We start from the raw sequence: 11757 nt of genomic DNA, 5'->3' as shown, positions 1-11757 counted from the left end.
TTTCAGACGGGGTGCCAGGCAGATGAATTACCCGAGTTCAATTCTTACTGGATTCATTTTTTTTCTTAAAGCATAGCATCTTTTTTAATTGCTTTTCTATGTGAAGAGAAAGGGGACAACAACCAGCAGGTAACAGCTGCACTTTGAAGTGTGTTTAATCACGTCTACATGTAAAAAGTTCATCATGTTAACTTCTGCATGCATTTGTATACGTCTGTGGATTTGCACTATATTACACAAGTATGCAATTTCAGAAGTATTTATTTGCTGTTGTCTCAGGGACACAAAACAATGGGTTACAATAATCATCTTTTGCACATAAGCAAAGAAGGGGAAAAACACATCACAAGTAATGATAGCAGTAACCCGCAATAACTATCATAGCATCTTAGTTCTAACCAAGGCTTTAGAATCCATATTCAGGGATGGAAATAGGACAGCAGTTTCACCCATTCCAGGTTGTACTGGGAGCTTGATTAGCCACAGTCTACAGATAACAAGCTCAGGTGTGTCTTATTAAACCAGGAATGGATCAAACTGCTGTGCAATGGGAGTCCTATTTCCATCCCTGCTTTGTCAGGTTGGGTCTTAAAGGATCCCAATGATTCAACATCAACATACCCTCACCACTCTTTGTAAAGAAGTGTTCAAAGTCTGTCTGCACTTAACAGTGTCCTCTGGTCTTGATTCCTGTGTTTGTTAGGTTTAGCTTTGTCAACTTCTTTTAGGATTTTCAATACTTGAATCAAGCCCCCTCCTAACTCTTCTACGTGCTATGCTAAATAAATTCAGTTCCCAATTTTCACAGCTCATTCCTTTAAGCCCTGGGATTAGTGTGGCTGCTCATAGCTGGACTCTCTCCAAAGCCACAGTGTCCTTTTGTGCTCTGGTAAGAAGCAGATGAACCATTCCTGTATCAACTGTGAACCCTCTGGTGTTTTTTCAGAGTTCCCGACTCCCGAAAACTTCTCCCACAAACGGTGCAGAGGTAGGGCGTCTCTCCCGTGTGAATCCTCTGGTGTTTTTTAAGATCCCCGGTCTGTCGAAATTTCTTTCCACAATCGCTACAGTGATAGGGGGTCTCCCCACTGTGGATTCGCTGGTGTTTTTTCAGGGTTCCTGACTGATTGAAACTCATTCCACATTCGTTACAGTGATAGGGAGTCTCGCCTGTGTGAATGCGTTGGTGCTTTTTAAGGGTCCCCATCTCCCGGAAACTCTTCCCACACTCAGTGCAGTGGTAAGGTGTTTCTTCAGTGTGGATTCGCTGGTGTATTTTAAGAGTGCCAGCCTCGCGGAAATTCTTCCCACACACAGTGCAGTGATACGGCGTCTCTCCTGTGTGAATTCGCCCGTGTTTCTTAAGCGTGCCAGACTCTTTGAAACTCTTCCCGCAGTCAGTGCAGTGAAAGGGCGTCTCTCCTGTGTGAATTCGCTGGTGTTTTACAAGGTGGCCCAAGCGGCTAAAACTCTTCCCACAATCGTCGCAGCGATGCGGGGTCTTTCCTGCGTGACCTCGCTCGTGGTTTTTAAGGGTGTCCATCGAACTGAAGCTCTCTCCGCATTCAACGCAGCAATACAGGGTCTCCTCTGAAAGGTCTTTGTCTTGGTGCGCACCCTGTATGTGCTTCTCAAAGTGCTGACTCCCAGTGAAAGAGATTTTGCCGTGAGGACAGGGATAGGAATCACTTTCATGCGCCACTACAAGAAAGACAGAAGAGACAGTTAGTTTATAGGCCAGTACTTATACATTTTTTGGGGGGTCCTCCATTTTATGGCTTCTTGGTAGCTCTGGACTCTTGACCAGAGGTTCGTGGGTTCAGTCCCAGGTGGGGGACACTGCTGCTGTACCCTTGAGCAAGGTACTTTACCTAGATTGCTCCAGTAAAAACCCAACTGTATAAATGGGTAATTGTATGTAAAAAATAATGTGATATCTTGTAACAACTGTAAGTCGCCCTGGATAAGGGCGTCTGCTAAGAAATAAATAATCTGCTAAGAAATAGAACTTAGTTCTTCACTCCACAAAGTCAACTGATAATGACAAACAAAAACCACAGCTTGTAGAGGACAATCCTGTTGGAATCAACAAAGAAACTTGACCTTTTTTCTTTCTATTTCTACTTTGCACATTGCAGCACTGTTGTTTTTGGTCCTATTTTAAGTGCAGTATACCTGTTTTACTTACATGTTATCTGACTGGATAACTCCTGTTTATTGCTAGACAGCTGATGCTTCCTCTGACTGGATCCCAGTTCAGTTCCCTCCTTTTCAGCATTAGCATGTAAGTCCTCAGACCTCTCTCCTTTAATGCAGGCAGACTCTGGCTCAGGTACCTCCATCACATGGACAGATTCTAACTCACTGACGTCTTCTGCAAAAGAATAGCATTCCAGTTCAGGTGCCTCCTCTTTAACATGGATACATCCGATCTCACTGATATCTCGAGCAATCAGATCAGTTTCCAGTTCAGGGTCATTGACCTCCTCTTTAATGTGAACACGTTCCAGTCCAGGGACCTGCTTTGGAATTGTTGCGCAGTTCTGTTCTGGAATCTTACCAGGTTCCATCCTCCGCTCTCTCTTCAGCACCTGTGTGTGAAAGGAAAGAGAATTAGTGAACCCACATTGTAATCCATCTCAAACCAACTGATCTGAAGCAGCTATTTAAAAAATGCAACAATTTTCACTCTTATGTATTGGGTAGTATGATGTGGTGTGTAGATATAAAAAGGTTTATAAGGTTTCAAATGTTTTGTCATCAAAGTTTAGGTCACTCTGGGCAAAACTGTACTTCTTAAACTAGATGAGGTGCTGTAGATATTGTATTATTTATTTTATTTATTTTTTTACAATTTTATTTACATTATTATTTGTTTATTTAGCAGACGCCTTTATCCAAGGCGACTTACAGAGACTAGGGTGTGTGAACTATGCATCAGCTGCAGAGTCACTTACAATTACGTCTCACCCGAAAGATGGAGCACAAGGAGGTTAAGTGACTTGCTCAAGGTCACACAATGAGTCAGTGGCTGAGGTGGGATTTGAACCGGGGACCTCCTAGTTACAAGCCCTTTTCTTTAACCACTGGACCACACAAATCTTTTTGTAACACTAATTATAGAGGGCGAGAGATGTTAAACAGTCTTTATTTTTAGTACTGTTTATCTTGGAATAGAGTGCTTAAAGTTACGGGAGAAAAAAAATATCAAATGATTAATAATTTTTTTTCCCTATCAAAAACTCCGAAAACATGTGTCTAACTAAATCTGACCAACATTTTAACTAACACCTTTAGTTTGATATATTGAGTTTCTTATAGTGTTAGAACTTCAAGATTAACTCTAAACTGTGGAACAGAAAATGACTACATATTTCCAATATTGTCCAAGGATTTGAGTTAATAAAAAATAAATAAATTAGATGACCTAGCGGGCAACAGCCTTTTGGGGTTTCGTATTCTCAATACAAAAATACAAAAGGACTGCTGTCAGTAGTTTAAAATCAGGGCTGAAGACATTTACATATTGCTTTTGTATAACTGTTATTGTCGTTACGAGAAAGGGAAAGAGGGTAGTTATATTTAAAAACGTATTTTAAGGCGCTACAGGCCTAAGTGCGAGCATTAAGACCAGTCTTAAATTACACGCCACATTTAAAATGATTTGAATTTAACGTAGTACAGTAACTTCTAGATACTTTACTTAATATTTATGGCGCACCATACTACTTTATTGTGTTTGGCTGTAAATATACTAAGGTAAACATTGTGTTTGGTTTTACCATATATGCATAATAATATATACCTCCGAAAAAGAATCGCTATGTAAAATACAGTTATGTGTTGGTAACGTTATCGACATCGATTATTACCTTGACAACGATATAAGGACGGCGTTCCACTGCGTTTTTCAGTAAATCTTTTTTTAATATATAAAAGAGAACTGTGTTTTTGAGTCTGACTCGTGTGGTGAGGTTAAATAGTTGAAAATATCTCACACCACGCAACTCGCTTTGTTGTGGTTCTCTCCTTCCGACAATGCCGCATAAACCCGCCCACTTCTGACTCTCATTGGCTAATGTGGTTCAGTTTGGTCTAGACAGCTTTACGTCAGACTCATTTTCCCTGCCTGTATTTCATTTCGCTTCTGCCAGATCAATATCAAGGCGAGGTTCGTTGATAGATGAAATGGGAGCCGTATCATTCCAGAGATGATAGACAAAGAGAATGAGATGTGATCCCTTTTTTTGGACTAACTAAACAATAATTACAAAATTAATCACGAGGTCCATAAGAGACGTGCAACTGACGTCATTCTGGCGCCAATATATTGTCAGTATAGTGTAGTAATATGGTGCTTAGCAGGAGCTGAAATGGCAAACATAGGGCTGGAGTTTCATTACCTTCTGTACGGTTATTGTAAAAAGACATTCCTAGCCGGTGTGCTTGTTGCCAGCAAGTGATGTGAATAACGTGACACACACTTTACACTATATATATATATATATATATATATATATATGTGTGTGTGTGTGTGTGTGTGTGTAATCATACGGTTTTGTGATAGAATGAGCTATCTTTATGGAAATAAATCTAGTGGCATAACATTAAGAACCAGTGCCTATAACTATTGACATCTGTTTAATATAGTTCAGTGTTATTGGACGGTCAGTTTTGGACTGGATTAGCGGACACTTCATCACAGTCAGAACAGCGATACGGCGTCTCTTCTGCGTGAAATCGCTGGCAAGCTCCACCAACTAATTAAAACTCTTCTCCACAATCCTTAAACTCATACAGTTATACATGTCTAAAATATATCGTTACTGTACACTTTTGTGATGTAATTCGTGTAGCAGGAAAGCCCTATTTAATGTTATGTACCTAGTCTTTTTTTTTTTTTTTTTGCAATAAAAAATGGTTAGATTTTCAGTTTTCGCGCAGTTTAATCGGTTGTGCGGTGACCAAAGGGTTAACTCCTGCTAATTAGTTTGCAGATTCAGCTGAGAGATTTCCTAGGCTTGTTAGTTGTTGGCAGAAGCTGCTGTTTTCTACAAAGCCGACACCATTTATATTTTTCTCCGATTGGAATTCGTTTGATACAGTTATGTATGAGGTAAGATGCATTTAACCTATTTCAGGAAGAGTTCACCTGGTTTACCGTGCAGAAAAAAATAAACACACTGAAGCTGTGAATGTAATAACATTAAACACGAGAACACAACGGAAGATAAACTGTCTAAACGTTTGGGTGTCTAAAGCAGCATTTGTGTTTTGAATAATGCACATACTCGAATTGACTGGGGTTCTGAAATTAAAAAAAAAAAAACTCCATACGGCTACAAATGAAAATGTTTTGGGGAAAAAAGTGCTTTGCGCATTTTTTTTTTTTTTAAATGTTATTTTATTTTTAATGAAACGTCATCTAAATTATAATTGCGTGTTGAATTACTGTTTCACAGGTCCATGACGTACTAAAATACAAACTTAACACATAACGTGTTCTCAAATATTTTCTCTCTAGTTCAAACTATTCAATAGCGTTAGGTTTATTGCATGAGGTTATTGCCTGTCAATAGCCAGTTGTTTCGCCAGGTTTCAATCGGAGGGTTTACACCTGGTGCACTATATAGACTATCCGGTAGAGGGCACTGTTATTATTATTTATTTCTTAGCAGACGCCCTTATCCAGGGCAACTTACAATTGTTACAAGATATCACCTTATTTTTACATACAATTACCCATTTATACAGTTGGGTTTTTTACTGGAGCAATCTAGGTAAAGTACCTTGCTCAAGGGTACAGCAGCAGTGTCCCCCAGCTGGGATTGAACCCACGACCCTCCGGTCAAGAGTCCAGAGCCCTAACCACTATTCCACACTGCTACCCTACCCCACTGTTGGATTGGGTCAATGAGTGGAATAATAACTCCATCTCAGGGTTCTGTGGCAGTTCTTGCTGTTCCCTGTTTGCAGGTAGCTGAGGAGAGTGAGAGAGACCCTCGCCCTGCGCTCCACACCAGTCAGGGGAAGGAGTGGGATCACAGGCAGAACGGATAGGTTTGGTTTAAAAAAAAAAAAAAGTGACACATGCCATAACTGTGACAAAACAGGGATGGAAATAAGACTCCTGTTGCATAGCAGTTACATCAGGTTTTACTACGAACTTGATTAGCTCCAGCGGATAGGTAACAAGCTCAGGTGTGTCTCATTAAACTCATAGTAAAACCAGGAATTAATCAAACTGCTACGCAATGGGAGTCTTATTTCCATCACTGCAAAGGGCAAGTTGATGATCATAACATATGCATTGAATGTACAGAATAGAGTAAGAATTATGAAATGAAATGTTCAATCTCAACTTGATGAGCAATTCTCCACATGACTGCATCAATTTGTGATGTACATATTATTTATTTATTTATTTATTTCTTATCCAGGGCGACTTACAATTGTTACAAGATATCACATTATTTCACATTCTACATTATTTCACATTATACAGATTTTTAAAAATTATAAAAACTCAAAAGGAGTCCTTAATGTTGTTGTAACACACATAACGTGAAATGGGCCTAATTCCTCATCTGTATTCTGTACATGCTGTTATATAGAAATGATCCTATGAAGGAATCATTTAGATAGCTTGCGCAGAAGTTCCTCATTGTCAGTGATTGTGATTCGTTGTTTGCAGGTAGAGGAGGATGGGGAGGAACCTGACCCTGCCGTAAACACCAGTCAAGAGAAGGAGAAGGAGGAGGAGGAGGAGGTGGAGGACTGCCCTTCTGATCAGGAGGTCTGCATCTCCCCACAAGAGAGAAACCATGCACTAGTCTCCCAGCCTCTCACCCCTGGAGCCCTGGGTTCCAATCAAGCTGCTCGGGTCACAAGTGAAATGAGTTTCATCAATGGACATTAATCCAAACACCACCACCACAATTCCACACATGTGGTGTCAATTGCAACATGCTCTTACTTAGACCACTGTGTTGGTGCTAAATTGAGGTCTGGTTCAACCAGTTACACCACCCCACAAATCCTGACTCATTTCAGATGCATCAGTTTTAGCGGTCTCACTGCTAAAAGAAAGGAAATTGCATTTTAATGATTACAAAATCTCACCTGGATGTTGTGACCTGCGCTATTGGCAGTCTCTGCCAGGTCTGAATTGCATGCAGGTGGGCACATTGAGAGCACCTCACAGCTTTGATGCACCTCGATCCTGACCCGAGCACCCACCATGTGCACCAAGTCTGCCAGGGCAGTGTTGCCAGCGAGTGTGATCGATGGTTTGTTGTTTTCAGGTAGAGGTGAGAGAGGCAGAACCAGTGCCTGCCCTCAACACCAGCCAAGGAGAAGTTTCAGATGAGGAGGTACAGAATATAAACGATGTTCCTTAAAAATGCTGCTTCTCTCTTGCAAGACTATTCATGGTTTGGCAAATGATGGCCTCTTGGTTATTCTAAGAACTCGATTTTAAAAAACCTTTCAAGGGCTTTTAGTTTTCGAGCTCCTTCATTTTGGAACTCGCTTTCAAATTGAATCCAGGATACAGGATAGTGTACTTTCAAGATGTCACAAGATGACGTCATTATTAACAAGTAGTTATGTTGTTGATACTGTACATTGACCGAAACTATGAATTAATATCAAATTCATGAATATTTCCCAAGATCTCGACCAATAAGGAGAAGCACTGGAGATTGGGTTCGGAAGACCCTAACGACACCTTGGTGTTTGATTTTAGCGAGATGGAGAGCGCCCTCTTGACGTTGGAGTCGTGTACTGCAGGAAGGAAGCACAGTATGGAAACAGTGGAGAAGAACATGCGTGAAGCGGAACCACCCAGTATTGGCTAAATTTCAAACAGTACATTATACAAGGTTTTGTGTTTTTTCTTTTGTTAGTAGTTAAAATGTGATATGAAATATTAAAATAAATGTAATCTATATTTGAACAAAATAAAAATTCTGATTCATTTCTTTATTAAATGCAAGTATTTTCATGGCTTTACCCTGAGCACACTCTGCCAGTCTCTGTGGGTCAATGGCAGCTCATCAGTGGTTTAGTCCATTTCGAGCAACTAACTGAGAAAATCCCAAATAAATGAGTTCCAATTGTAGCGTACCTAAGAAAAAAGTAAAAAAAAAAAATTTCTTTGTCAGAGCTGCTTCTAGTTTATGTGATCTGAATGGAGCAATACTACTGAATTGTCTGTGTCTCAGGTTTGTTGCTGAAAAATGTTGAGCTCCCATCAAGGTGACAGGCTGTGATTGGCTGGTTTTGGTGGATAATAAAAACATTTGGACCAATTGTGTCTTTGTTTAGTATTTGCTGTCCAATAGCTTTGTTAGACTGAGTTCTCAATACTGAAAGTCAAAATGGAAAAGTTGGTACTTGCACGGATTGATTTTAAATTTGATTCACCGGTGATGCGTTGACCTGGCAGCAGACATCTACCGTCTGATAGGAGCCCGCTAGAGCTTAAAGCTGATTGGCTGATGGTACTGAATAGTTTTCTAATAATCGGAAGATCCAGTAAATTAGTTGAACTGGTCTGAAGTGGAACAAGTTAAAATTGAGCATAGGGACCAACCTATAGATCTGTATATAGAAAATAAACCAGGATCCACATTTATTTTCAGAAACATTTAATGTGTGTTGTAGTGCACATATAATTAGCCCCTGTTTATAGATTATTTACAAAATAGTGTATGTAAAATTATTTATACCATTTAATATATATGGACTTGTTTATAGATTTAAAAAAGATATATAATATTCAGGTAATATTCAGAGATACTTTGAATAGCATTTCCGACACTGACTACCAAGATAAACACAAGGAACCAATAGTAACACTTTTTAAATTAATTAGACTTGGCACAATATACTGTATGATCTGGTAAGAGCATGACACAATGTAGAACTACTCTTGTCAACGTTAAGGGTTGTCTTTTGTATTGGAAGTTTAAAAAGCTTCTTAAATATACATTAAAGTGCGATATTATATCCTAACTGATGTCATTGTTCCCAGGCACGAGATCCAGCAATCAAACCCTTTTGTTTCTTTTGATGCCATTCTCTAGCAAGATGATATAAAAACAGCATTCATGTGACACGCTTTGATTTGCACTTTCTGATTTCTATATTCTGCATTTGTCTTGGTCCTTTTTTTATGTACCTAAAAATACTTATTTTTCACCTTTTGTAATGTGTTCCCACTTTCTGAAAAAGGGAACCATTAGTTACAGTAATCCAATTACTCCACAACACTCCACCAATGCACATGTAAATCGTGATTTGTTAGAAGCTGGTTATATGGGGAAATAATCTTCTCTATGTTGCCCTTGTGTTATTATTTATTATTATTTGTTTATTTAGCAGACACCTTTATCCAAGGCGACTTACAGAGACTAGGGTGTGTGAACTATGCATCAGCTGCAGAGTCACTTACAATTACATCTCACCCGAAAGACGGAGCACAAGGGGGTTAAGTGACTTGCTCAGGGTCACACAATGAGTCAGTGGCTGAGGTGGGATTTGAACCGGGGACCTCCTGGTTACAAGCCTGTTTCTTTAACCACTGGACCACACATCCCTGTTGCGTAAGGTTTCATCATTTCATAACACTGATCAAAACTTGGATTAGTTTCTGTCTTGAGATCTTCTTTAAATTGCATGACTATGTCTTTGATCTGATCCTTTTTGAAGGCCAGCATGCTCTTCACCAGTTCAGCCTCCAGCTCCATTTCATAGTTCTCCTGTTCTGTAGAATAGAGGTTCCACTTACAGCCCTGTCTGATGTGGCAGCCTCGGACTTTGTAGAGTACTAGAGAGATTAACGACAGGAAGCAGAGAGCTCCGATACCAAACATCTGGTGGAAAAGGAAGAAACTCTTTTTAATAATATAGTTTTAGTATTGCTATTTATTAAAATCAATTGGATGTTGCATTACTGTCTCGTGGACCTTTGTATTTACATGTTTCAAAAGTGGCAATCAGCAAGGTGTTTTTTTTTTTTTATTTAGAGTGCCCATTATAAGTGTTATTTACCCTATTGTCTGCATAATTGCACCCAGTAATACAGAAAACGGAGCTTTAGAAATGATGGTATGAAAGCTAAATTAATGGTGATTTTTTGTCTAAAGCCCCTTTTACACTGGCATGCTCTACCCGGGTCAGATTTCATACGGCTTTTGATAAATGGATCGCTGTGACCCGGGTCAACCCGAGTATGACCCAGGTATGTGGTTTCACACTACGTGAGATTGTGACCCGAGTATCCAGAACCTGGGTCTTTTTAAATGAGTGAACTTGAATAAAATCTTGCTCTTGAGTTGAAATATAGAATGTTTAAACAGAAGTCATATTTTCATATCAGCAGAACTAATTTGAAAGTGGTATGTGTCCTAGGTAGGCTATTCTTGATAATGATAATGATAATGATAATGATAATGATAATAGAAAGAAGCTATCATATCCCTTGTTTTTATTGCCTTTATATATACTGCATAGCTTTTAACCATGTATTGAAGTGGTGTAAATGTACTAGACTTAATTAGATTTTAAGAGTAGTTTGAAAACAGTTGTTTAACCATCTTGTTAGTAAATTTGCGTGATCTGTAAGGAATATCATTCATAACAAAAATAAATTACAAAAAATGGTACATACTTACTTGGGACCAAACCATCAGTAGTTCTAATCTTGCATCTTTTGACAGTGCTTTCTTTGTGAACTGTATTTCTGTGCCGTTCACCGACATTGCACAGACAAAATACCTGCCATCTAGAAACAAAATGACACACCAGCAAGCGCCTGGGTAGAAAATGGATAGGCATGTTTTGACCGAGCATTTGCATTTGAACCTGCCACAGCAGATCCTGCTTCTCTCTTGAAGACCTGCACTGAGGCAGATCAACAAAAAAACTGGACCCAGAAAACAAAAGGCAACGTTAACTCTGTTCCAGTAAATATCACTCAGGCAAAAGAAATTATCGTCCAACAAATCCTCTAAAAAATAAAGAACAATTATCACAGTCATTTTCTTGATTAATTCCATGAAACTGAAGTTAAACGTGTCAAGCGACTTCAAAGATTTGAAGACATCCATTGCAAAATGTGTTTTTGGAAGTGTCTTAGTCTTAGAAGATGCATATTCCTCCTAGTTAAAGCAGAAGCTTCTTTATATATTTGTAAGTACTTGTTCCTGTTAAACAGGTAATGTATGCATTTTTTTTTAATTTGGGTGGGGATAAACATTCATAGTGTAGTTACACTTCCAGCCAGAGTTGTAACTAGAGCAGGGCAGCCGCCTTAGACTCAAAGCTTTTATTTTGTGGTCCTCAATGTTTTCTCTTTTCAGCTGTTATATTAACACCCCATTGGGTGCGTTTTCGTGTTTTGACCGCAACAGAACCGGTTAAGCGACCTTTGACCAAGAACCTATGAATGTGACGACAACACAAGAACGGACCCGGTCACTGAAGATGGGTTTAAGTTCCAGTAAAAAATGGTTTGATATACCCCAAAAAATAAGCACATTTGATTTGCAGTTTACTTCACATATAACAGTTACATTTCATAGAGTCACACAAGGCTGAGTGGAGACGATTGTGTAAATGTGTTTAATATTTTAATGTAAGATGGTCTGTGTAGATTATAAAGTCATGTATAATAATGGGGCTGAACCAGGTTTAGCACGGTGCGTGGTTGTAACCACGTGGAACAGCATCATTTGCACCTTTCTGTGCTCA

General features: G+C 39.2%; 1 protein-coding gene across 1 annotated transcript; it reads right to left on the bottom strand.

Annotated features, from left to right (window-relative positions):
* Nucleotides 1-7: 7 nt before the first annotated feature.
* LOC117434133 (zinc finger protein 135-like) lies at nt 8-4029 on the bottom strand. The gene is made up of 3 exons (XM_034056713.3): nt 3873-4029; nt 2189-2591; nt 8-1701 (listed from the first exon to the last, which is right to left on the bottom strand). The coding sequence occupies exons 2-3, from the start codon at nt 2568-2570 to the stop codon at nt 917-919; spliced, it is 1167 nt and encodes a 388-aa protein (XP_033912604.3). The 5' UTR covers nt 2571-2591; nt 3873-4029; the 3' UTR covers nt 8-916.
* Nucleotides 4030-11757: the final 7728 nt, after the last annotated feature.

The sequence above is a fragment of the Acipenser ruthenus genome, chromosome 41, assembly GCF_902713425.1.
Source record: "Acipenser ruthenus chromosome 41, fAciRut3.2 maternal haplotype, whole genome shotgun sequence".
NCBI lineage: Eukaryota > Metazoa > Chordata > Actinopteri > Acipenseriformes > Acipenseridae > Acipenser > Acipenser ruthenus.
The sequence above is the reverse complement of the archived record's forward strand: the minus strand, read 5'-3'. Positions and strand labels throughout refer to the sequence as shown.

What these genes read in the sequence shown, in the direction of transcription:
- LOC117434133 (XM_034056713.3), bottom strand. Translation starts at nt 2,570, where the DNA reads ATGGAACCTGGTAAGATTCCAGAACAGAACTGCGCAACAATTCCAAAG. An exon ending in GTTATCCAGTCAGATAACAT is followed by an intron (nt 1,702 to 2,188) that starts GTAAGTAAAACA and finishes TCTTTCTTGTAG; the next exon opens with TGGCGCATGAAAGTGATTCC.